This window comes from Anolis sagrei, chromosome 2 (genome assembly GCF_037176765.1).
Source record: "Anolis sagrei isolate rAnoSag1 chromosome 2, rAnoSag1.mat, whole genome shotgun sequence".
Taxonomy (NCBI): Eukaryota; Metazoa; Chordata; class Lepidosauria; order Squamata; family Dactyloidae; genus Anolis; species Anolis sagrei.
The window spans coordinates 212,955,893-212,983,505 of NC_090022.1; the positions used below are offsets into that span (position 1 = coordinate 212,955,893).

Consider the following 27,613-nt stretch of genomic DNA (forward strand, 5'->3'; position numbering starts at 1 on the left):
AACTATTACATGATTTAAGTCATTGTCATGCTGGCTGATATCTGAACAGGGGATGGGCTGGAGATGTCACTGCCTTGGTCCTTGGTCCTGGTTGCTGTGTCTTGGCGGATGTCAGGTGGTGAAATGCCGGCTAAACTGTATAATTTCTCCAGTGGTGTAAGGTGTAGACCAGTGAAATTATAGTAGCTGCTTATTAGCTGAGCTCAAATATACAACTCTGAGAAGAAAATTTGGAAAGAATTGCCAGTCAGAGAAGCAGGCAAGTCAATTCTCTGTCCAGAGAATGGTGCTTAATTCATCCCTGTTTATGACATATTAGTTAAAAATTATGTTCCCTCCTTGATTTCTAGATGCCCTTTATAGAACACCATCATCATCTGTAGCAAATTGTGTGGGTAAAAGTGATCCCACAGACAAAAAACAGGTGGTTAGTGTTTTCGTAACCATGATGGATGGGCTTTTATCATCCTGTTAATAGTCTTTCCCCCAGTTTTCCTAGATGCCCTTTTGTCTTAGAGCACAGTTTAGCCAACAAAAGCAAACTGAGCAAGGGGAGACAGAACAACTCCTTTTATTTCATCCATTTGAAGACCATAACAAATAACTATTCTCGTGCCAGAGAAGAAGAGAGCAAGAATGTGTAATACTGTTTATGCCAGTATCAAAAAAAGAAAAGAAAAAAAGCCAAATGATGGTGTTGACGAAGATTTACCAACCCAGCAAGTGTGGAAATGTTCTGTAGGCTAACAGTTTTAATGGGTTTATCTTAGACAGTACTTCAGTTGTGAAAGTGTCAGTTAATAATTTACCCATCCCAAGAGGCTGAGGAAGCAATCACACTCGGTAGCAAGGTACTCCTGGGCCTGTCGCTTTGCCGTAGCTCATCTTGGCTATAGCAATGCACCATTGGATGCGACATCAGCACTGTGTCTGCACTTTGACAAATGAAGTCTTGTAAGAGCTAAATAAGGCATGGGAAGTTTTAGAATGAGCAAATAGCTCTTCAGCTGATTCCTGCAGTAATGGATTACTGTAAATGTCCATCAGCTGCACATCCAAAGCATGCTGGCTTTAAACCGAGACTGCTCTTTCCTCTTCTTCCTCTTGTATTTTAAATCCTCATTTGAAAAGTATCTTACCTGGGGCAAATCTTTTGCTAGGATGCTGGCAACGTTCGAACTCTCTTTTTGACGTTTGACACTTAAATATGCTTCAAAGGTGATCCATTGCACAATCAGGCACAAAGTGCAATTCATTGCTGGAAATGGGGATGTTTAACATAAAAAACCTCTCTCAAGCGTAGTACATACACCATCACCTTTCACCGTTCAATTTGTTCTGTTGTAGTTGTTAACACAAATACTAAAGAATGAGCAACATTTAGGTGGATTTTGTCCTCCCAATTTCCTGATCTAATCTTACTCTCTTCTTGGCAGGGTGAGGTTTTGCAATTTGTTTTCCTGAATATGAAGGACTGTTTTGTTTATTTATTTATTTAAAAGCAAAATGATCACTTTGACTACAGTGTTGTTTTAAAATATTGCACTATTATTGAGATTTATGGTTAGTTAATAATGATTTATTACAGTAATTTGCTGTGCCAGCTGCAGTACTGTTTTTCCAGCAGAATTTGTGAATAGGATTTATATCTAGGATTTTTTTCTAGAAGAATGCACTTAAAATTCTAATGAAATGTGTTTCAAAACTCATCTTAAAACTGTAAAAACCCATGGCGGCAGCAGGAAGGGAAGTTGGTTCTAGTTTTCAGTTTGTGTCCCTTTTGTTCACTGGATCAGCAGAAGTTGGCATCAGCAAACAAACTGGAAGAAGGGGAAAGGTTGATGTCGCCTTGATTCTCTGAAAAGCCAGCAGCAAGAGCCATTAAATAGCAGCAAATCCCATGCACACTTTGCAGGGAACAACCGTCCGTTCTGGCTCTCTGATGAGAGTAACTGTGTAACACATTTGTTTCCTAACACATGTTAGTCTCAGGTGCTAATTACATCTTGAGCTCAAATATATGCGTGGAAGCTTTGCAGGGAATTTGCTTGGAAAATAATTTGGATGAAAGGAAAGGGACAGAATGCTCTCTGACTACCCTCCCTTCTACATACTTTCTTTTCGTTTCTGTTCTGCTCTCAAATATACTTTCTCTTAGCCAGTGGTTCCCAACCTTTTTTTGACTAGGGTCCACTTTGACCAGAGACTATGCTGACCAGGGACCATTTTATCAGGGCCCACTTTGACCGGAGACCACTTGACTGGGGATCACTTTGACCAGGGACCACTCTACAACATTAGTACCAAAAGCGGTGGGGGTTGGTCAGCTCTGTGAAATGCGTTGTAAATAAAATAAATAAATAAAATAAATAAAGAGGAAGGAGGTTTGTGGACTGGATTTTCTTTCTTGCGGCCCACTGTTGGGCCGCGACATACAGTCTGGGAGCCACTGCCCTAAGCAGCAGCAGCTGTTGTTGTTGTTGTTGTTGTTGTTGTTGTAATACTATATTTATACCCCACCCTTCTCACCCCTAGGGGGACTCGGGGCAGCTTACAGACCATGGCAAACTCAAAGCCACATTACATATACAACAATAAATACAACTTATCAGTTTAAACACTTAAAATATAAGTACAATGAAACAGAATGGATAAAATATAAGTACAATAAAATATAAGTACAATACAACAGCTTAAAAGCATACATTCAATCCCTTAACAGCTTAAAGGCATACATTCAATAGGTGTTGCTATGGCAGGGCAGTGGGGCTGCTGAAGTACTCTTGCAGCGAGGCTGTGGGAGCCATGGAGGTGCCCTGCTCAGGAGTTGTAAGGCAGCAGGGCCAAAGAGGTGTTGCTATGTCTTCGCGCAGGTGTGCTATGGCTGACAGTAGGCAGCTAGGCCATTGAAGTACTTGTGCGGTGAGGCTGTGGGGGCCATGGAGGTGCCCCGCCCAGTTGTAAGGCAGCAGGGCCAAAGAGATGTTGCTATGGCTTCGTGTAGGTGTTGCTATCGTTTTGTTTTTTTTTAAGTAGTCAAAGGAACATACTCCAGTTCCTGTGTATGTAAGTTATCCATGCTGGCCATGAGAACTGGTGTAGTGCACTGGTTTGAGCATTGGACTGTGATGCTGTGAATCCCAAATCTTCCATGAAAACCCATTAGGTAACTTTACTCAAGTTACACATTCTCAGCCTCAGAAGAATGGAAAGGCAAACTCACTCTGAACAAATCTTGCCAACAAAAAAATGTGAAAAGTTAGTCTTAGAGTCATCATCAGCCAAAAACAGCTTGAAAGCACGTAACTACAAAGTCATGGCAACTTTGGGATTCATGATATGGTACCTTCACCACCAAAATTTGTTTTTATCAGTCTCTTTGTGGTACATACTACTACATGGTTGAGGGTAACAAATAGTGAGTATTTCATTTTTTAAAAGCTTCCTTGTGTACTTCTGAGAAAAATTACAATGTTTCAGAGAAGCCAAATTTTATCTCAACAAGAATTGATGGAGAGTTGGATGCCCAAGGAGTCGGGTAATGCTCATTTTGTATGACTTGTGTCACTACTTCTGAAGCAATTAACTGGAGCATTAAAAAATAAATGACCGAACACCCAGTGCCAATAGTTTGCAAAGGGATCATGTAGCACCTTAGACTTTGAGAAAACAAAATTATTTTCATTGGCATAGTTTACTAAGAGTTTCTCTAAACTGATGAAAGAAATCACATCCACCGTATGGACCTCATCTACACTGCCATATAATGCAATTTGAACTGCATTATAATGATCAGTGTAGACTCATATAATGCAGATTGAACTGCATTGAATTAGATTATATAAGTCTACACTGCCATATAATATAGTTAAATGTAGTTAATCTACATTCTGAAACTGGATTATATGGCAGTGTAGATGGGGCCATAGTCTTTGCAGTATATGGACACATGCTGTTCTTGATCAGAGGTTCTCAAACTTTATGAGCCGTGGAGCTCTTTTTGAAGCAAATATTTCTTGTGGAGCCCCAAGAAGTGTTTATATATAATATAAGATATAATATAATATAATAAAGTATCTATATTGGGTATGGGCCGGGCCAGTGGCAGATGGATGAAGAGTGTATGTGTGAACTAATTCACACAGTGAAAAAAGGAAACAAATAAATACATAATTTTAACGTACATAAACTTAGCAATATTTTAGTGGAAGACCCCCAGAGCCATCCAATCCAACCCCCTTCTGTCATGCAGTAAAAACATAATCAAAAATCCCCAATAGATGGCCATCCAGCCTTTGTACAACAACAACAACTACTACTACTACTGCTACTAATAATAATAATAGCAGAAACCCCAGAGGCCATGTCATGTATGGAAAATACAATCAAAGCACCCCCTGAATGGTGGGAGGGAAATCGGGTTTTGGAAGCAAAGAAAGTGGAGGGGAGGGTCTGGATGACAAGGAAAAGAGCCTGGGCAGCAAGGGAGTTGGTGAAAAGGGTTTGGGTGGCAAGGAAGAATCTGGGTGGTGGTGGGGAAAGGGTCTGTGCCCCAGGAGGATGTTGCTGCCACCGCAGCAACTCAAAACTTAATTTCCCTGCATTTCTCGGGAGAAGAAAAGAAGAGGAGGCGGCGGTATGAAGTAGCATGGCCCCACAGAGCCCCTCATTATCCCCTGCGGAGCCCTAAGTTTGAGAACACCTGTTCTTGATTATTCACTTGTATGGCTGTGGGGACACCAATCCCAGTGTCTGTATAGAAAATTGGGATGCATGTCTGCACTGCCCTAACACAGGAGGATAGTCTGAATTCTGCTCCTGCTGCAAGATTTAGACTCTTTCGCAATATACAAACAATGTAGCGATAACTATCTTATATGACCATTCATTGTAAGAGAAGAGAGCAAGAACCAAGAGTAACATTCTATAAAGAGAGCAGTACACAGAGGAATTGGGACTTCGTGGTAGTTCACGTAAGGCTTTACATCTAATCTGGATGTATGTATACCATACTCTCCAAAATATCACAGATGAAAATGGCAAATGTGGCCAAGCAATATTATTGTGTGGTTAAGATGGCAAAAGTTATTAATGCATAAGAACAGACACGCTAGAAGAAGATGTACCAGTTTTGTTTTCCCTGGGACTTTCTGGAAGGGAAAGCCTCTGCTCCGACGTTTCATCTCCCTCTGTTCAGTTAATTGGTTGCAAACTAATTTTGCCCTTTGAACTCAATGTGCAGCTATTGAAATAAGCAGAGGACATAGAGGAAAAACAGGACAAGGAGAGGGAGACTGGGACATTTTGAAAGCAGCTGGAAAATGGGACAACAAAGGATTAATTGGGGTTGTCTCTGCCTGATTGGGATAGCTGGAAGGTATGTTACATTTGACTAGGAAATTTCTCATAACTTTGACCTGTTGTCAGTGTGTGTGTGTTTTTAAAAAATAGAAACTCTTCCTGTTTTTCCTTTCCAGTCGAAATGCAATTAAAATTTTACTCCTTGAAAGTCAGCATAACTTCAGATCATTTCAGGCATTTGTACAGAAAGATGTGGGTTTTGCCACCCACCTTTTTGGCTAAGACCCAAATGTACAAGAAGAGAAAGCACAGGCCACTCACACTTACAATGATGGTTCTCTGAAACATACGAAGTAGTTCTGACTCGCACACTTAATTTGACTAATTCATTTAGAGATTTATATCTGATAATATTTTTTTTCAAGGATGCAGGCCTTGTGAACTGAATTTGAGAAACCATAATTACTACATGCTGAGTTTGAATTAGAAACCATGGCTGATGCTCGCTTAAGAAAATACATAGGTTCTGAGGACTAGAGAGAAGTTGTGGTTTAGTAATCGAGTGTGTGTTTTACACATAGGGAGCCGTCAACTTCGGTTAAAGTTTTTCATGTGGCAAGTTTGTGAAAGGGCTCTTCTCAGCTTCTGGAGTCAAGGAATTTTTAAAGGAAGAGCTGTGTGTCCAAACAGACACCCATTTTTGGACAGCCAGTGGAAACAAATGGACACATACAGTTTAATCAGTGAACCAAGAACACAGATTCAGATTGAAAGCTGCATTCCCTAAAGCTAGAATGTAAGGTGTACAAAGGTCTCTATATTTACTACCTTTAAAAAAATCTAAATGTCAGGACTGTATGCAGCTGAAAAAGGTTCCAGTCTTCTCATTCTACATATTTCAATGAGAAGATGGACACAGAGAGTAGGAATTTCTTTAAAATGCCTTGCTTGAAGTGCAAGATCACGAGAAGTTCAGTGATGAGCTGCATGCATTAGCGTACTTAGGGTGAAGTGACAGGGACATTTTTTTCCTATTGTGCAACTTGATCTAGAACACAAAATGGAAATAAAAAGCATATAAAATATTGATAGCTATTAAAGTATTTTTCAATTATATAATGCTTTCATTTCACTATTGGATAATTAACTGTGTTCAAGTAGTTGAAGTCACTCAGAAGATTAAAGGAGGCAGTGCGCCAGGCACGTTGGCACCATTGCTTCACATTGGCACTGCAGTCTAACACAGTAGAATACATTCCATCTTTGTTGCAGAAGGGAAATCACCAATACTAGAAACAGCACCAATCCACACGATTTTACTGCACCAGTGTGTAAGCAAGAACAATTTATCTGTGAAGCAAGAACTCAGAATTTCTGAAGTGATACTTGAACGTATCATACCATGCCATTACCTTTCTATGGTGGTGGAATTTCATGTTTCTTTGGAGCAAGAGACTATGCTGATGGTAATACGGCATAGTCTCTTGAAACCAGTTCTTACTGCAGAATCAGACTAAGCATGCCAAACACTATGAGGCAGCAGAGGCAGTGGGTGTTGACACTGGTGGTGTCTATAACCAACGCTTGGTAGTACTGTGCAGACAGAGGCATCGCTTAAACACTCCCAAATGTCTTTTGTTGTGAAAATCCTATTATGAGACTTGAACAAACCCATAGTCATTCTTATTTCCCGCTATATGTTCAGGGCTAGAATGGTGTTAGAACTGGAATCTTGTTAGAAAAAGGAAGTGTTGCAGCAGTTGATGTATCAACTGTGTTGTGTATAGAATCTATTGTGCAAGCCCAGAAAGTCCTGAGTGTTCAGCAGAAGCTGGGGATTTGGGAAGTTACAGTTAAAAAGGTAGTTTTCCCAGGTTTCTCTCTTTAGGGGCTGGGACCTGTTGTTTTTCTTTCAGTGAGATCTTGCTCTGTGTTTAGGTTTAAATAAATGTTAGTTGAAGATATCAGTGTACCATTCCGTTTCACACATTCTTTAAAACCCCTCTTTAAAATCCACTCTTTAAAAACCCTTTCCTTCCCCAGGTTCATTTTGTTTTTTAAATCTTCTGCAGAATTCCCAAGGTCATAATTTCATATATACACATGGTTTTCCATATGCAGGACTTTAAAAGGAAGTTGATATAGTTCTGATGTGGGCTTAGGCAAGGCGTTTGTATTGGCATAACCTTTGAGGGTGCTTTTTGGGGCCAGAGGACCAACAGTTGTGGGCTGTACAGGCTTGCTAGCCCAAATTAATGTGGCCAGGGCATGAAACCAATGTACCCACAGTGCTATGTAATACTCTAACTTTAATTTAGGTTATACATGGAACTACATCCTATTGAAAGCATTGGTGAGTTATCGTAATTTTTTAGTCACTCCCATATTGATTTTATTCTTTCTTTTTTGGAAAAGAGAATGCCTGGAAGAAGAAGGGCAAGCTTTGATGAATTGAGGAAAGTAGTACAAATGTAGAGGTAGCTGGTTTGATGATAAGACAAATGCCAGCTTTTACATATAGGTAATGCCTTCTTTATTAGGCTAGTCCAAAAGGCTGAAAACAAGATAGACTATTTTGCTCATGGCTTTCACAAATTTTGCACATCCTTTTAATGTGCCTAGGATTTTTCCACAAGGCCCCTTTTCTGAGCTGTCTCTGAGTAATTTGCTCATTTAGTCCAAATAGTTTGGACATTCTGAACAGAATCCTTCTCACCTCTCCATGTCATTTTTATTTACCATTTAGCTTTAAAGGCTAATGCAATTCCATGATGCTTTGATAGAAGCATAGTGTCTAGATCAGTGATTCCCAAACTTTGGTCCTCCAGGTGTTTTGGCCTTCAGCTCCCACAATTCTTAACAGCTGGTAAGATGGCTGAAATTTCTGGAAGCTGAAGTTGAAAACACCTGAAGGAACAAAGGTTGGGAACCACTGGTCTAGATTGAGGGAAATAGCAATGGCACTCTGTTGTGATTGGATTACTGCAATGCACTCTACGTGGGGCTGCCCTTGAAGACGGCTCGGAAGCTCCAACTGGTCCAACGATCAGCAGCCAGGATGCTAACTGGGGCCCCTTACATAGAGAGGTCAACCCTCTTGTTCAAGGAGCTCCACTGGCTGCCGTTTATATTCCGAGCCCAATTTAAGGTGCACGTGCTTACCTACAAAGCCCTGAATGGTTTGGGACCAGCCTACCTGCGTGACCGCATTTCCATCTACGAACCCACGCGTTCACTTCGGTCATCTGGAGAGGCCCTGCTTGTGATCCCACCGGCATCGCAAGCGCACTTGGTGGGGACGCGGGACAGGGCCTTTTCCGTGGTGGCCCCCCAACTCTGGAACACCCTCCCCAAAGACCTTAGACAGGCCCCTACATTGGCTGTCTTCAGAAAGAACTTGAAGACCGATGTGCCTTCCCAGATTAGGAAATCTCCATTACCAAGTCCCATAAGCACTTTATCAGAACCAATGATTGCTGCACATCGCACATCGCACTTGCCCTAGAAGCCCTTTATACACCTCCTGTCACATCAGCACTTTTAATCTTTGTACCCACCTTCTGGCCCGGCCCAGTTTTATTGTGTTTTAGTGTATTGTGCCTGTTGTTTACTTTGCTTTATTCTGTTTTAATTGTTTGATTTGCTTTTATATTGTATTGTTATGTTGTGTTGTTGAGGCCTCGGCCTGTGTAAGCCGCATCGAATCCTTCGGGAGATGCTAGCGGGGTACAAATAAAGTTTAATAATAATAATAATAATAATTTGATCAGAACTCTGGAATAATGGGTCCGGTTCTGGGCAGAACTACTCAGTTGATACCGAAGTAAATTCAAGTACTCCAGAGGGTCTGCTTTAGTCTGGACAAAGGTTTTGTATGTTGATTCTGTCAACAATGATTCCAGCGATGAAAGTCTCCAACAATGTTTTGTATGTTTTTTGTACCATCCCTCCTTCATCCCCAACACAGTTGGTTTCAGTCATACTATTACAGGAAATATCATACTGTAAAATGACCAATCAATTTTCAAGAAAAAAATAGTTATCTGTGACATCATAGCATCATGGCATAGCTATGGCCCAAGCTGTTTGTTTAAGAGACCTGGAAAAGTGGACTTTTCTAGCCCTAATTTCAGCTCTGTATGAACAGGTTTCAGTCATGATATCAACATTATCTAGATGTTTTCTAATTTCATTCTAGAATTCTGTATCAATTAATTTATCTTCCCCCCCCCCTCGCCTATCCTCGTTAGATCCACCTATAATGATGAAATGGTAGCTTTCCATTTTGCACATTTAAAAAAAAGGTAATTTAGGATAGCAACGTGTATGTATTCAAAAGTTCAATTGCACTACTGAGCCACTGATGAATTATTTAATTGTTTGATGGATATGTGGCGACCAAACTATGGGGCATGAAATGTGCACTGTTCTTCTAACATACTTTGGGGAGAGCTGTTTATAAAGTATTTAGTATTGGTTTTATAATGTACTGTTGACAACGAGAGACCATGAAGCTCCAAAGATCAATCTCATCTAAGCCGTCAGTTCTAATACTGCTTTGAAGCAGTACAAGATTTCCAATGGTGCTTTCATACATTGCAATACAAAGGTGCTCTCAGATGTCACAATACCAGATTATGACAGGAGGCCTGTTTGTAGGGAAATATCTTGTCCCTTGATAACTGCAGGGGAGTTGTATGGTTGGCCTGTTGCTGTAGAAGAAATTAATTACTGGTCCCATTTTATGAAGCAACAACTACTTATAAATCATGTATTGAGACTGTTGTTCCACTCAATGCCCATGTTGACTCAGCTTCCTTGAGGTAACTTTCATTAAAGGTCCCCTCCCCTTCAAAAAAAGGCTATTTTGGTGTGATTCTGTGTGAGTACAGTGTATATTTTGGTGTGATTCTATACATGAAAGATTGCAAAGCAGTAAATGAATCTCTTTGTCTAAGTTAAATAGTGGCTCTGGTGGCAGTCATAGTTGGAGCTTTTGCTAGGTGCTGGGATGTATTGTTCATCTGTTTGAAAATGAGAGAGATCCTTTTTTGGCTAATGCAGTCTTCAATAATTGCCAATAAAGCTGTGAGGCAATTCAATCATTTATGTAGCCAGTGAATGACAGTGCAATCTTACGTAGGTGTACTTCAAAGTAATTCCCACCACTTTTATTAGGGCTTGCTTCCAGAGAAATGTGTACAGGATTGCAGCCTTAGTAACAACAAAGCGTATTTACTTTTTAATTATGCACTTGTAAATAACATGCATTTTCAGGGTCTCATAAGGTGCAGCTTTTGTAACAACAGTCTGTCATGTTGTTCTTTTTTGTTGTGTGTGTATCTATGTGGCTTCAAGTTGCCTGTTGTCTTCTAGTGATCCCACAGTATTATCTCAAACAAGGACTACTCAGAAGTGGTTTTGTCAATTTCTTCATCTACAAGGGGTATTTTTAAAGTAAGGTCCGTTTGAACATAAGTACACAACAAAAGTTTATTTCAAAAAAGTAAATTTATTTTCAGAAAGTACATACTTTACTCTATTTTTCGACATAGTTGCCAAGTTTGTTCAAACACTTATCATACCTCTGAACCAATTTTAAAATACCCTCTTCATAAAAACTTTTCACCTGCTCTGATAACCAAGAGTTCACTGCCGTTTTCACGTCGTCCTCATCATGGACATTGTCATGGCCATCTTTGAATTGTCGTACCCACTTACACACTTTGGTTTCACTCATAACAGTATCACAAATCCGTCGATGAATTTCTGCAGCAGGCAGGTTCCTTGCTGACAGAAACCGTATCACTGAGCGAACCTCACATGTGGCGGGTGAGTTGATAGTCTTAAACATTTTTAAAGCACAGAACAGAACCATACAGGTTAGCTACAGAGCGGAAACTGAGCACAGTTGTTCCCAAGGCATGCCAGTACATGACGTATGCGCTCGTTGCGGTATGCGCGCGAACTACTAGAACTACTACAACAAAACGGACCTTACTTAAAAAATACCCCTCCCTCATATAATGCAGCCTGCAGCAGCTAATGATACTAGAATCTATTTTCAAAGATACTTTGAAAAAGATGTCCTAACTGAATTCACAACAGTAGGAAAATGAATTATGAGAGTTGTTTTAGAAGCTCAAATGCTGTTTCTTTTCAAAATGTACATTTCAATCTACTCTTCCTCCAAGGAGCTGTGGTATGTACCCACTCTCATTTTTATCTTCATCACAGCCTTGTAGATTGGGTTATGCTCAGAAAAAAACAGCTGTCCTAAGGTAATCCATGTTCAGTTTGTGGATTATAGAAAAGGAGTGAGTTGATTAGTCCCATCTTTGTCCAGATCTCTGCATATTCAAAGGAAAAGAGAAAATAAATTTATGGCACAATGAATAGACACAGTCTTTTTTGTGCTGCTAAATGCGTAGAGCTGTTAACATGTGGATGGAAACCTCTATAGCTTTTTCTGCTGTGTGTGTAGCAATATAATTTAAAATGTTCAGTAACACAAATGTTACATTGAATTAACATATCCTGGAAAATTAATTGAAAATCAACAATACATGAGTTAAAGTCATCACAGCAAACTTGAATTATTTCATTATCAGGTTATTTAGTGTGTCTGAATAGAAAGTGTTACTAGTGTATCATATATTGACATATGATGACATTGAACATATCCATACTAATTGCCACTTACTTCATAAGTGGAGAGAGAAATTAATCAGGTATTACTGCTTTTATCATTGTAGTCCTGTTATGTGAACATTTATGAAATATTGCCATTAGTTCATAGTATTCATGTTTATATTTTGAGAGCATTCTGTATAATAAGACAAACAGTTCCCATGATAATCCATATTTCCTATTATGTATTCCAATTATAACCAATCTGATTATCACCAGTACTGTAAATCAGTTTTTTTTAAAAATCCCAATAGCAAACAAGAAATGAAACACAGAAGATGAACAATGGGTGACCCATTCACCATTTTAATTGAATTAATCATGTATTGTTATATTGGCTCATGAGCAATTTGAATGCAATATTCCTGCTTCTTGGCAGGGGGTTGGACTGGATGGCCCATGAGGTCTCTTCCAACTCTTTGATTCTATGATTCTACGATTCTATGTTCTGTTGTTCAGCAACTACAATAATCAAAATAATGTGACCAGATGCTAGTGTTTATTCCATGATCAGTTTGCTGTTCATTTTGTTTTGCCACTGGAACATCAATTAATTTGATAGTGTTAAAATATCTTAGCACTATAAATACCCCATGTATATTAAAAATGTATATATGCGCTGGAAATTTTGATATGAGAGTCATGAGCAACGCACACCTTTTGCACTAAACTTTGAGAAAATATAGTAAGACCTCAGTATCCATGGAGATACATTTTCATCTGAATGGTGGTTCCAAGAAACCCAGATAAGATGAAACATGATTGAATTACCTCATTTTGTCCCAGTATTCAATAGAGGTGCATTGTATTCAATAGAGGTCTGATGGTTAGCAATAGAAAACAATAGAAAGCTTCCAGTATTCACGATTATTTTAAATTTTAAAAAGCTGAGCTTCTGAGTAAATAATTAAGATGTTTTGTGTGGACATGCTATTAAGAATAGGAGTCCCTTTCAGATAGACATGCAAATAAATTGTAGAGAGTTCAGTTTCTTTGATTGCTCAAAATTCCCTTAAAAAGGATTTATAAAACATTTCGGAGCTATTTCTGTGAAAGGCAGAAACCATTGTGCACAATATGGATTGAAATTATTCTGGGGGAAGCATCAATAAATGTATTTTAAACAAAACATATTGATCATTTTCCCCTTCCCCATTTACATTTCAAAAACTGCCTCACTCACAGTAGCAAACAGGTATGTATCCAGCTAGAATGAAGAACCATGTAACATATTTTGATACGACTTGTGTCCGTACTTGCGTGTTGTGAAGAAATGCCCCTAAAACCTCTTTAATTGGTGTTTGGAGGTTTTCTCTATATTTTGGAGGGAGGGGTTGCCATTATAGGTATTTTTTTAAATAAAACAGGAATTATCTGTATTTTTTTAAAATAAAAAGCTGACCTGGGGCCCAGAAGGGCAGAAAAATGTGCCAGAACTGCCCCGTGGCTCCCAGAGGGCATGTGGAAACACCCTGGGGCCAAAAAATGGTAAAAAACTTTTTACCAGTTTTTAAAAAACTTTTGAAAGTCTGCTAGCCATCAAAATGGCTTTGGGGAGCTCACAAGCTGCACTTTGTCCATAGTCTCATTAAGAGAATTCATATAATCAGTGTTGGTTTAACATCTTTATCATTAAATATTATATAACTCCACAAACCAGTTTCCAAATGCATTTGCCAGTAACTAATTATTATCGTCTGCATCTAAACAGACAAACACAGTGTAATCACTGGGCTGCCATATCTACTTCACTTATCAAATGTCAAGCTTGTTTCCAAATTTACCAAATCAATTTGAACAAACTATACAGGAATCTCAAAGTGCAGAGGATAGGCATTACTTTGCCATAAAATACCATTCTCCAAATCCTGTATCAAAGTAATTTGAGAAATTTTGATTGTTTTTTTTTTTTGATGTACACCTAATATTTTGCTCCTGGTCAACAATGTAATGCCACCCATAACTCATATTTTTATTTTTTTATTTTCTAGCTTTTGGAAACAAACTGCATAACTGCTCCAAAGTAGTCTTCTCAATGTAGCACTTTTTAGATGTTTTAGGTTACTGTCATTATGACATTGGCTATACTGACTGAGGCAGATAGAAACTCCACTCCAAAATATTCAGAGGGCACTAATAAGGGGAAGTCTCAACTAAGGGCTGCAGGAGAATGGTATGGTCCATCACATCAGCCTATAATGGGAGGTTAAGAACAAGAACTACAGGCATCTGTCTTGATCCAAATGAACATCACAGATCAAGTCAATCAATGCCATTTCCACCCCCATAGTCAGAAAATACACTATGTTGAAAATAGTTGAGGAAAGTGTTGGTGGACCATTTCTTCTTTTAAAGCAATGTTTCCCAAATTTTGGTCTTCCAGATGTTTTTTGACTTCAGCTCCCATAGTTCCTGTTGGCCAAGCTGGCTAGAACTTCTAGGAGTCAAAGTTCAAAACAGCTGGAGGACTACAGTTTGGGAACCAGTATTCTAAAGCATCCAGGACTCTAGCCTCCTTCCTAGAGAATGTTGGCCAGATGTCTACTAATAAGGTGAAAAATTATGTGGGTATGTAAACTATTGGGTAAGTAGCAAGATGGGTATACCTGATTCTGATTTCACTGTTCACTGCTTGATGGTGAGACATAATGGTTGCATGTACTGTTCTTTCATTTAGAGTTTAGAGAGTTTTTAGTATTCAAGTTCAATAGTTTAAACTTATCTGCACTTCATACAAAACAAAGTATCTGTGCATATTTAAGGATAAATATTACAGTCCATCATACACTGGATACTTGAAAGGCATTAAAATACTCTTCCGTGTGGTAGTAGCTCTGTGGTACCACTGTAGCTCCTGTGCGTATTCAGTCTGATCCGCAAGCTAAGTGCTGCGTTCTTTCTATGGAACCCCAGTATAATTTTTTTTCCAGTCTGCAACAGTTACATCTCATCCCATCCATTTATAAAAACATCAGTGATTCAGTTACAACAGATAAGCATTCTGGAATCATTAGTATTTGAACTCACATTTCTAAAAATAAGAGTCATTATTGGGATTTTTAAAGAAGTTATGAGTCAGTATCTTCCTAAAACCAAAGCGGAAGAGATGCTTCATTAGTTTTACAGAAAAGAAGCAAGCTGCCAATATTTTTTTTCCTCTTTAATATGTGGAAAGATTGTAGTATTATCTGTTTGGCGTAAGGTTTCCTGTATGGATTCTTCTACGTTTTTTCCACTTAAGACATCTGTTAGCATTTCATAGTTTAACAGATGTTGCTGAGCAATTCCATTACTTGCATTCTTGGGGGAAGAAAACACTATTTGCTCGATTGAAATGCCACCTCTGAACTATTGTCATTCTGCCAGCTTTGTGTAATTTTCATATATTAAATCCCTTGTCTTGTAAGAGTATATAGTCCTATCTTGTATTAATGTAACCCATAAAATATGTGTTACTTTTAGAGGAATTTGTAGCTGAAACTAGCTGGAGGGAAAGGTAGGAACGGAACGTGGTTTTAAAACAAGTGTTGATTTTCTATAATCCACAGTCATAGGATGAATCTAGGGCCCCGTCTACACTGCCATAAAATGCAATTTTATAATTGATCTGCTTTATATTGAACTGCATTATATGAGTCCTCATCTAGGCCCCATCTACACTGCCATATAATGCAGCTAAACTACATTATGAAATTGTATCATAATGCAGTGTAGATGGGGCCTAGATTGGCTCAGATCTACTTCACAATGAACTTTGTTTTTTTTATCCTTGGAAGGGCAAGATTGCATTTCTTGAACTGTGTGCCCTGATGCCAAGGCTCTCGAAAATCCTTGGGTATATATGAATGGCCTGACAAAAAACAGTTCTCGATGTTGTCTGCTCTGTTTGAGCTCCTGGGCTAAGCTTTTTTGTGGTTTTGGGTTTTTCCATGAGTTTATTATTTACAACTTTGACTAAAATGTTCTCTCTAGTAGTTTCTTGGTCCTCCAGTGCAACTTTATGGTCATTATGGAAGACCTAGAGATTTTTAAGGAGAAAAAACACCTCTCTTGGAATCTCTAGGTCCACTGATATGCTTCTTTGGTCATCTTCCAAGAAGAAGTGTTCTCTTAGGGGGAAAAATAGCAGTGTTGTTATTTGAGGTTTTTCACATTCACATGCATGGACAGAATTAGACCCTCCAGGTATTTTGGACTTCCAATTTCCACAATTCAGGAGTTGGTCCAAAACACCTGGAGGACCTAAGTTTGCTCATGCCTGCCCTAACCCCAGTGAATGTGGAGTGCTCGCTGTACTCCCACTTAAAAATATGAATTGAATCCTTAGTATTCTTATATCACGACTAGGAAGCTGGATGAAATTCTTTCTCCTCAGCCAGCCAGAGAAGAATCATGGTTAAATAGATCCCTTCTTAGGCTTGAGTTCAGGAAAAAAAGTTAAGTGGGGTTATATGACTTTAAATCATAATTCATAAAATGGGAATAATGATAATATACCATTTATGTCTTTAGGACCAGCAAGACAACTGAACTCTTTAAAATAATTAGATATTTAAAATATGATATACAACCATAACTGAAAAATAAGACTAAAAAAAGATTACAGCTAATACATGAAAAAGTTCCAAGCCACATGGAACCAAAAAGTTATCACATCCTACCCAGCCAGTTGCATTGTAGGTTTGGTTCCATTTACCACCCCTCCTTCTATAAAGCCAGCGGGTCCAGAGTGGTGTGCTTTATAGAGGAAAAGAGAGGAAGAGGGTGGCAAAAAGTCAATACTTCCTGCACCTCATGCATTGGGAGAGCTTAGGCTGCTACTGTGAAAGAAAACCCAGTGCTTCAAGTACCATAAGATATTTTAAAAAGTACCCATTAAATGTGACAGATGTGTACTCCTGGTCCTCTCCTATATTATTGCTCCTCAGTGTGCTTGAGTATTTTTCTATGGGACCTGGAGGAACATTAAGAATGACGAGTGGCTGTGGACAACCTACATGTAAGTTGGAGTGGTTTTGGTGGTGCTGCCCTTTGTCACTGTGCTGTGAGGCACTGGTCGAGGATACTTTGTCTGGGACAGCCTAAATTTTAAAGCAGGGTTATATTACAACTGTGCCACTCTACTAAGAGTAATAAGTGCATGAGAAGTATTGCAGTCCTTGCACCAGTTAGGACCAGGTTCTACAGTCAGTTACAGGGCTTTTCCTAGTGCAGTTAGCAAAACTGATCCTGTTTTTTTGGATCAGATAAGGTGTTGGTTCCAGATACTGCAATTGGTTCTGCTGCTAAATAGTTTGACAAATGAACAGAGAACAGTTCACATGTTTTAGAAGTACGTGTCCTCTTAGCATCAGCGTGAAACAGAATATCAGATTCATATGGAGTTTTGCTCAAGGCAAACTAGGAAGATGTTTACCATATATACTCATGGATACACTGACCTCATGTGTAAGTCCACAGCAGGTCTGGGGGCCAACATTATGGATTTTAATGTTAGTTGAAAGTCATTCAGGGGAGAGGAAAATACCAATGCTATCTCAAGGGGCAAGAGTTGTACCATGGTGGAGAGAGTAGAGTGCTTCTTTTAGGTTTTTCAAGACAGATTGAGTTCTTCCTTACACCACTCTACTCTGATAATGGGCTGGTTCCTTTTTAATGAGAGTTAAAGTAATCACATTGACTTGTAGATAAGTTTAAGTTTTTAAAATTGATTTTTGACTAATATTTTTAGACTTATACATGAGTATATAGAAAAGGTTGACCAAGAGCTACCAAGGTTTAATTCCTACTGAAGTCATTAAAATATGACATTCCTTCTTGGATGGGATATCATTCTTTGGGGAGTGACCATAATACTGTGGCAGAGCATATGCTATGAACAGAAAAGCTTCCAGGTTCAGCCTCATGAAATACTAAATACTAAATAAATGAAAAAGACCAAATAGGAAATCATGGACTAGGTACAGTGTTCCCTCACTACTTTGCGGTTCGTTTTTTGCAGACTCGCTGTTTTGCAGTTTTTCAATAAATACAGTAATGTATATATTTAGACTGGAGCTGCTCCTCTCCTTGCCATGCACATCATGGGAGATGCCAGCCTGGGAAGCCGCCTCCTGCAGGCACCCCACTCTCCCAGCTCCTCCTTCTCACCTGCTTCCTTCTCCTCTGGAGATGGGGGCCCTTCAGGGTTGAAAGCAGGAGAAGGAAGGAAGGGAAGGATGATGGACAGATCTAGAGGGGAGAATGGCTGGTGGGTTGGGAGGGAGGGAGGAGGGGGATCCGCATAACGTCACAAGACCAACCTGATGCAGGGAAAGAAAGGCGAGAGAGGCATCTAGCTCCCTAAAAAGGAAAGGGTGTCAGGATATACTCAGTGGATGAATACATACCAAAAACAAAAGTAGGACTTTGGCAGCAGCACTTCTTTTAAAACTGTGAAATGGCTTTACGTGGTAATCCTGCGCTCAAAACAGGGACTGAAGCCAATGCAGGGCTTATGGTGTTTGATTATCAAATCAACCCCTTTCCTAGTTATCTCATTCCCAGTGCTCCAATGTACCTCAGCAACTATGAGATGAAACTATTCATTAGGCTCAAAATGGCCTGGGGCATGCTAATTCTTGAGTGGGCCCTGTGATTGGGCACATATATTATGTAAATACATGTATGGCCATACAGTTCAACATGAAAGAATAATATTATTCTGTACTTGCGAGAAAATGTTTCTCTTTTGCTGAACCCGTTCCAGCCACACATTTATTATAATGTCTAGAAAGTTATCTAAGCTTTGCTCTTTGGACATAAGTGAGGGCTGATTGTCATGCGATGTGGAGGACCCATTTTATTATTTTGGGAAGAACAGGGACAGTTTTGTCCTAACAGGCCATTAGATGAATAGCAGAGTATGTCACATGAAAAACCACTGATCTTTAACCCAGCAATGTATTTAACCCACCCTGGAAAATGAATAGTGAATAAGGGAAGAGCAAAGGGTAGTTTACTGTCATTACAGATTATAGAATCGGTTAACAGCTCCAGCAAAGTGAACTCTGGGAATTACAGGTACTGTACAGTAAGTCAATGAAGCATGCAAAATAGTTAACAAAGTTGTATATGACTGGAAAGGCATACTGGATGTATGATCCAAACTTGCCAATTAACCCAAATTGCTTCCCTACAAAAGGTAGCATTTATACTATACAAAACTGAGGTTTGTCACTGCTGGAAATCTGAGGTTTGCCATTTGCTCTGAAATTTCCTTAAAGACTAAAAAGGAGACTCTCACACCTTTCGATTCTTTTGCTTCTGTGCGATCCCTTGTTTTCACTTTATATAGAATAGGGACTACAATGCTGTTACATTCCATTATGTTTGGCTTTGTTTAGTTGCCCCTCAAAAGGCTCCCAAAGAAAGGCTTTCATTGTCAAAATTTCTTTCTTGGAGTTTTACAAACTTGCAAACTTCTCTAGTCTGTTTGTCGGTTATGGAAGAAAATTACTACATTGCATTACTCAGTGCATGAGATGGAAAAACTCAAGCTTTTTAGATATGTTTTATCTATCAACCTGTATGATCAATGAAGTAAAAGGCCCATCCATGTTATGTGTGATTTTGAGTAGAACCTTAGACCCAAAGCCTTACAGCATATTGCATGTTTACTTTAGAAACCAGACTTAGGGTGCATCTGCATCGTAGAATTAATGCAATTTGACATCACTTTACCTGTCATAGTTCAATGCTATGGAATCCTGGGATTTATAGTTTGGTGAGTCCCCAGCACCTTTTGGAAGAGAAGACTGAAGGCTTTGTAAAATTACAATGTCCATGATTCTGTAGCATTGAGCCATGACAGTTAAAGTGGTGCCAAACAGCATTAATTCTAAGTGGAGTTGGGCATAGGATTGAATGTTTTCACATGGTGTGTATAACAATTCATGGTTACTGTTGCATCTTTTTTCCTCTCCAGTTCCTCTGCATAGGACACTGCTCCATGCATAGATAATACTGGCATTTATAGTGAGTGCCTAGATGTTAGGAAAACAAATTCTGTAAATATCAGTAACATTTTAAAAGGGCCAGTTGTGGGAATTAATGCTTATAGGAAAACAGCATTATTTCTTATGCGGCTGATTGAATTGCATTGTCTCCCCACAGTCTTGTTAGCTCATACTAACTGAAATACAAATTTTTCAGCTAATTGGACCTCACTGAATGTACATGTTGAGTAACTTAGTTATATGCATGTAAACATTAACAAAATCTGTAATTGTTTTCTTGATTAACATCTCAAGTATTGGGGAAAATCTGCTTTTATGCCTTCACATGTTAAAGATGGAACATGCAATATGTTAACATAGACAGACTTGCAAAACAAAACAACTTGACCAAAAAAAAATGTTTAAAATAATTATATTTTTTCTAATTGAGTAAATATAATAATTATTGTAGTAAAGATTAATATGTAATTATTTAGCAGTGAATTTTGGAAAACTTAACTTGCTTAGTAGCAATCCCTCAGTTGTAGTGATATCATGAGCAATGTAATATTGAAATACAATATCAGGAAATAATGTTACGTTTCCATAGTTTGCAGAACTGTGTCTAAATTAGTTGAAATTTCAGAGTGAAAGGGCTAGGCATTTCTTTCCTTGTGTTTCCTTGTGTGTCAGTCCCTTGTGTTTCAGTCCCATTTTTTAAAATAAAAGATTACAAAATTTTTGTGAATGAAAGATGGAGATGGCTGTAAGAATTGCAAATATTTAACTGGAAACTTTAAAAAGTTTTGTCCAGAGTTTATTTAAAACATGGCTTGTGTATTCAAAATATTCTGGGAGCAAGGACTGTATTATTTATTTGTAGAATTTGTGATAATTTTTTGGCGAGGTAGTAAGTTAGCACCTTTGTGTGTGGATAAACGGTGTTTAAAATTAAACAAAACAGCAAATTTTCTGAACTGATGTAAATGGAATAATTAATTTCAAAGGGAAAAATTGACACCAGGGATGAACGTTGAGTTTGCTATTTGATAACAAGTTGATGTGTCAGTTTTCATAAAATTAAGGGCTGTTGAAATGTTATAGAATTCCTATTCCATAATAGTATTTGTAGGCAACCAAGTTGTCATAGGTGGGCATTTTGCTTCATTTACAACCAGTGAAGAATCACACTTATCCATGACTTCCCAGATTGAGTACTTCACATCTACCTGTCCTGTGGTGAATTCTGCTACACTCTTGTACAGTTCTGACTATCTTCACCTAGTTTCCCATAATATATTTTTCCTTTTGGAAATTATTGAACATGAAAAGTGTTCCTTCGAATATGCTATAGCCCTCTCCGTGTTTTATTGGAACTCAGTCGTATTGAGTCCAATGGTGTTCGTGCCCAATTTAGTGTAAATGAGGTTGGAGTTTTTTTGTGGGCTGGTTAGTGAGTTCTTTCATTGTTCTATCATTACTTTAGAGGTTGAAGTTATCTCTTCTTCTTGAACATTGTGCCTTGTACGTATCCTGCAAAGAGATCTGATGTTTGTTTCTGAACTGCTGAATACTGATACACCTATTAAAACTATTCTTGTTTTGGGTTCTTGTAGGTTTTTCGGGCTATATGGCCATGTTCTAGAAGCATTCTCTCCTGATGTTTCGCCTGCATCTATGGCGAAACATCAGAAGTTGTGAGGTCTTGCTTTACTAGGGATGTGCCATTAAATGAGAGTTTGCAATATGCTCATCTGCTGGTTCTTCTTTATTATATTAATATCCGCCACAATCTCATGTTCTTCTGTGTTGCTGTTGCATGCCATGATATGGCCACTATGGGACAAGAACTTTCTCATGCCATATTATGTAGATGTTGAACTCTCGGCCAGCCTCATATCTGGCAGGTAAGATTTTGGCGGCTGCCTGGGAAGACTAGATTTGGATGTATTAGTTAGTCAGCCTAATAACCCTGTATAGACCGTATTGATTTTCTAGGAGAGAGTTTATGAACTAAATAAACTTGGAGTTGGTGTCTTAATAAACTGCCTCTCTCAGACTGTCACATTTAGTTACAGAGCTGTGCAGTTTAGGGGGAAAGAGGCTAATTCTGTTACAGATTGTTCACAGCAGGGTCTCCAAATTAGCCCTTTGTTTTGTAATGCCACCTTGCTTGGGCTCGCTTTGAGCACATTTCTCAGTTTTACCCTAATGAGTTGCAACACTGATAATGTGGCTGATGATCTTTCATTGATTTCACTATCACTTGCTTGTCTGGTAATTGATCCGTTGCTGAGCCTCTAGTTAATTATATCGGCTTTGACATGGCCCAGTCCACTGGGAATTTCAAGTCTTGCAGAATAACAGTTTTAATAAAAGAGTCTATTACTGCAGGTGCTTGCTGCTGCATGCCAGTTGATTTTGTGTGTGTGGGTTTCCCCCCTCCCTCCCCCCACCCTCTCTGGGAGTGGAGAGGACTGCAGGACAGGAGGGGAGAAAACCAGAGAGGTAGGGAGAAGGCGCACAAGAGATGCAGAGAAGAGCAGAGAGGAGAGGAGGGAAAGCTGGCTATTGACATTGTCCTTAAGCCTCCCACAAATAACAGCCATTAGTGGGAAGGTCAGGAGCTGAGCAGGCAGCTTGTCTAAGGCACTGAGTGCCACTTCAGAAAGCAAGAGGCTAGCAAATTTTAGAGAGAGTTTAAGTGGGTAATAGCTAGCTGCAAAGGTACAGCCACTGTTGGCACAATTGACATGCGTGTATTGGGGAGGGGGTGTCCTCCATCCCTCTCTCCTCGACCCCTGCAACAAGAATATTTTTATTGACCACTGGCGGACTTAATATATTTTAAGGCAACAGTTTTTTCAGCTCTTGTGTTTGTTTCCAAGAGATTGCATTTTCAGCTTTGGAGACTATTTTTTGTGCTTAATGGTGTTGAACTGGAGGGAAGTTTAACAGAAAAGCTTTCAGGAGATGCCAGGTTCTAAAGGGGAAGACACATTTGTGTCAACTTAGTGTACGCTTTCTCATCTTTCCTCATTGCACACTAATGACACAAAGCTGCCATTGAAGCTTTCTTGGGATTCTTTTGTTGCTTTGCGAGAGAGTGAGGTTTATTGTTGTTCTTCTGTTAAGGAAAGGCTGTGAAAGTGGTACATTTGTCCTCTGAATTTGTAGATTGGATTGGAAGATGAATGTTCCTTACACTTTTTAAGTTGAGAAAATCTGGACTCATTTTTTCTTTCTGTTTAACCTGGCATGTTTTTATGAGAGGGCATGAATTTTGGTTTACTTTTTTTTTGAAGTTATAGTGTTTATGTAATCAATGTAGGTGTTCTTTCCCTCTTGCCCCTCCCTCCAGCTTTCCCTCTCAGCAAAGCAACATTTGTAATAGTTTTGAAAAATACAGAGCATATAGATGATGTTTAAAAAGTTGTTGAAAACAATAGCTTTTAGTTTCTTGTGATGTGTCGTGAACATGTGGCATTAACAATCTTAATGCTGGAAATCATAGCAGAGAGAAGTGCTTTTTTTTGCTAGACAGAAATGTGCACCCTTCCCCACCTTTCTTTATTCCACTCTCTCCACTTTGTGATTTGGGAAGTTAAAGCATCCAGAAACTAAATATTTCTCTCTTTTTTTTTTTTTTTAAAAAAAAACAACAACCCTCCTGCTTTTTATCTGTATGGAGAGAAGGGAAGCCCCTTTTTTCTTTTCTCCGACTTACATTCCTTGAGGCATTTTAGGCAATTAACAAACAGGAGGGGGAAAAGCTGTGGGAGATGAAGCATGCGTGTACTTTTCCCAATTTTATTTTTAAAAGAAGTTGGAGACCGTCTTCTTTCCTTCCACCCCCTTCTTTTTTGGTAAGATTTTTCTTTATTTCAGATTTTTTGGGGGAGGCTGGGACTCTTTTCAAAGTCTGTGCGTATAACCTATGCGTATCTGTGTTTAAAGCCAGGCCAACTTTTGTGTGGTTTTTCTGCATGCCTATTGTCTCGATGAATGAGCACTTGGTTGTCCCTCTCCTTTCCTCCCCCTTCTCCGCGAGGAGGTTTACAGTCTGTGTTTAATAGGCAAGTGTCAGCAATTACATGCTGTTCTTGACAGCATTGTTGAAGAAAAACAGGGAAAGGGCCACAGCTTGTTCTTCTGAATCCACTCTGATCAGCATGCTCCTGGAGAGTGTGTGCCTGTGTATCTTAAGGCTGGGAGGGATGTCATTTGGTGCCTGACAGTGGAACGGTGCAGTTGACTCTCTCTCTCTCTCTCTCTCTCTCTCTCTCTCTCTCTCTTCCTCTGCTATCCAATGACATCCAGTGGCTGAGAGTATGAAGCTGATGGTTGGGTCTCCTCTGTGCTGCATGCACACCTGACAGGCAGCTGTTAAGCCAAGCAAAGGCGAGCTTGGGGAGTTACAGTGTATGCATAAATGATAGGGGTATCTGTGCAGAAGGTGCGAAAGAAGCGCTGGCCCCCTCCCCAAAGCCCCCCTTCCCCAAATGAAACGCACAGAGCAGCTAGTTTAACTACACCACACTCCTGCTACTGGCTGCCAAGAGGCTCAAAAAAATCCACCTTCACTTTTCAGTCAGAAGAGGCAGAAGTGGATGTGAGAGACAGAGACACTCAGAGACACTCACAGCGAAAGAGGGCAAGAGACTTGACTTTAAGAGACTCCTGCACTGACAACTCCATGCAGTTCGGAACAAGAGCAGCAGCGACCGAACCTGGTTTCATGGGGACATGGCAGAACGCTGACACGAACCTCTTGTTCAGAATGTCCCAGCAGGTATGTTGCTTTACTTTTTAATGCCACATGTTCACGTGTCGTCGCATTGTTGTTGTTGTTGTTGTTGTTGTTAGGTTTCTTTTATGTATGTATGTGTTTATGTGTGGTTTATTTTTCCATTTTTAAAAAACTTGCCTGCATTTCACTTTTGTTTAAAATTTTGCGCTGCACAATTTCTGTATTGTCTTTGGAATGTTCATGCTTACTTCACTGCTTCCCAAAGTAAGAAAGGGTTTTTTTAATAAAAAATCAACACACTGTTAAATACAAAAAAACTTCCCTTTTATTGAAAGTTTTCGAAACAGCTCATTTTCCTCCTGGTAAAAATTGTTGCCTTTGTTTTCCTTTGTTTTCTTTCTTTTTCATCTCCCCCCCCCCCCTTTAAATTAAAAAGTATCTTAGTATCTGAGCAATTTTTAAAAATCCCCCACCCCACCCACTCACTCACTCACTCACTCACAAATGTAAGCCCCCATATCAAAAGTGATACTTAAAGGGGGGCACTCAGAGCAGCTTAATTGAGTTCAGGTGACAGAAAGCAGCCTTGTTCAGGACTTAAAGAGAGAAGGGGAGAGAGGGAGAGAGAGAGAGAACCGTTGCGCTGGAAGAGCTGGCAGCACCGAGCATAGGGTCTTGAGATGAGACAGTTTTAGTTGTTCATCCCTCTCTTTTCTCTTTCTCTCTCTTTTCTCCAACACACGCGCATACACATACTGTTTCTGTGGAGCTGTGTTTTGGCATCCTCCCCAGAGTAGCTGCTTCATCGGGGGCCGCCTTTAAGGCAGCTTGCTATGGCCCTTCTGATGGGAAAGCTAAAATGTTAACGGCAAGGCCAGTAATAACCGATAATTAATCACAGGGGCTGCTGGTGTCTCCGTACCACACACTTGGTGATACACACCCAGGCATGCTGTGGCTATTCTTGCACAACCTTTTGGCTCTATTGCCTGAAAAAAGGCACACTCTGTAGGACGCACGCACAAACACAGAGACACTTATACACAATTGAAGTAGGGAGAGGAGGGGGAGGAGAAACTTTCAACTTGGATTGAATGCAAAGAGGGGAGGGAAGTGTCAAACAGAGGGTCTTCTTTAAAAGAAAACATAAATACATATGCTAGTTTCTTCTCTTAAAAATAAAATAAATACATTTTCCTTTTGGTAAAAGAGCTTTATGTGTCTTGCACTAAAAAGTTGAAGTGACAAAAAGTTGTGGTTCAAAGAGCACATTTATTTTCAGGACTATTTTTTTTAAAAAAATGAATGAATTCCATCACATAAAAATGCTGTCATTTAGATCTCAATTATGACTCAGGAAATATCACTTGCTCTTGGAAAGAGCATTTTCTGTTAATTTTTAGGAAAGGGGGGAGGGAATTAAAAGTTGTCAAACTTACCAATCCCGAGGAGATAACCAGACGTGAAGTTCCTAATGTATAACAGTTGTGTATAGAACAGAGTTTTAACAGCGTGGCTTTCTCTCTCCATAGGATGCCTGCATTCAAATAAGGTATATTTAGATCTATCCTGTAGAGGGACCCTGATTACAACTGATCCCAGCTTACCGTACAGAAATATAATCAACATAAGATAAAATGCAACTCCTTATGAATGATTCCTTACTCTTAAAGTAGAATTATAAAAACCCATTGAGGAAGATAATTTCAGATGTTGTGTGCTTGACACTTAAAATGTGTTTGATTGCCCATTTTACTGAACTAAGCTGTTTTTATGCACAGCGAATGAAAAATCCCACAATGTATCTGTCATTCTATATATGCATTGAAATATATCCATATACATTATGATCAACATCTTTGGAACAACAGCTTTTTTACAGCTTTGGCAACGAAAGCGTTAACTTGGCTAGAGCAGGATAAAGATCAATTGATAAATCACTGTTGAGCCACATATACAGTGTTCGATTGCCCATTTGAGTGCTTGACTTTTCCAGAGTTAGATATTCACAGTTTTGGGGAAGACTGGAAAGCAGTCAGTAGCAAAGCAAGGGGGACAAAACCTAAGAGAAGGATGTTCTACCTAAATAGCATGACAGAAATCGTTGTTTTGTGAAAGCATGTGTCCATCCACAGAACAGTTGTGACTTTTGTTGTTGTTGTTGTTGTTGTTGTTGTTGTTGTTGTTGGTTTAGCTATTGCATGATAATCTTTAAAATGTTCTCCCTTCCATTCCTCCCTTTTCATTACTGGACACATATGGTCATGTTTATTTTCTGAGTCTGTGTTGGGAAAGGAATAATAATACATATAGTGTATAGCTAAATGCATGGCAGATGCTGTATCAGTGTGGATCACTCCACTGGAATACACACACAGGCACAGTAGCATTGTAAAGGTGGTAATGATGAACATATTTATTTTGAAAGCGTGTGCTTTGCCTTTTCATCCATGGTGGCTAGAATACTGTGGATAAACTTAGAAGTTTGTATACAGATGCCCACCACTCCATCCTCCATGCAATTTAAGAGAGTAAGTTCATTCCACTAGCAATAGGTAATAGTTTTAACTTTTTAAAAAACTTGATAAGTCTCATGTAAGATGTCTGTCTGTCTATCTGTCCATCTATCTAAAGTAGATTCCACTTTGCAAGGGAAACATACCTGGCAGCAGCAACTATAGGATTCCATTTCCTTCTAAAAGTTCATTTGTTTCCTTATCTATTTCTGATAATGATGGCTTTAGAGCTTGTAAAAGTATTATTATTATTATTATTATTATTATTATTATGTATTTTTCCTTGTGTTCAAAAATAGAAGTAATACAGGAAATGTGTGCATTACAAGCAAAACTTTGCTTGCTTTCATTCAAAAAAAGTCTTTAATGAGACCTTTGGG

The 27,613-nt window shown here is 39.1% G+C and overlaps 1 protein-coding gene across 7 annotated transcripts in view; it reads left to right on the forward strand.

Annotated features, from left to right (window-relative positions):
• Window positions 1-27,613, forward strand: part of BNC2 (basonuclin zinc finger protein 2) — a 459,184-nt gene that overhangs the window by 117,557 nt on the left and 314,014 nt on the right. For 2 of the 7 annotated variants that reach the window (XM_060762421.2, XM_067464373.1), the window contains exon 2: window positions 24,559-24,759. The exons of 1 other annotated variant lie outside the window; for it this stretch is intronic. In XM_060762421.2, the coding sequence (XP_060618404.2) occupies window positions 24,559-24,759 (201 nt within the window). Of the gene's footprint in view, window positions 1-23,734; window positions 23,834-24,039; window positions 24,760-27,613 lie in introns of those variants that run through there. 4 more of the 7 variants (XM_060762420.2, XR_009630641.2, XM_060762423.2 and 1 more) reach the window with 4 other exon arrangements.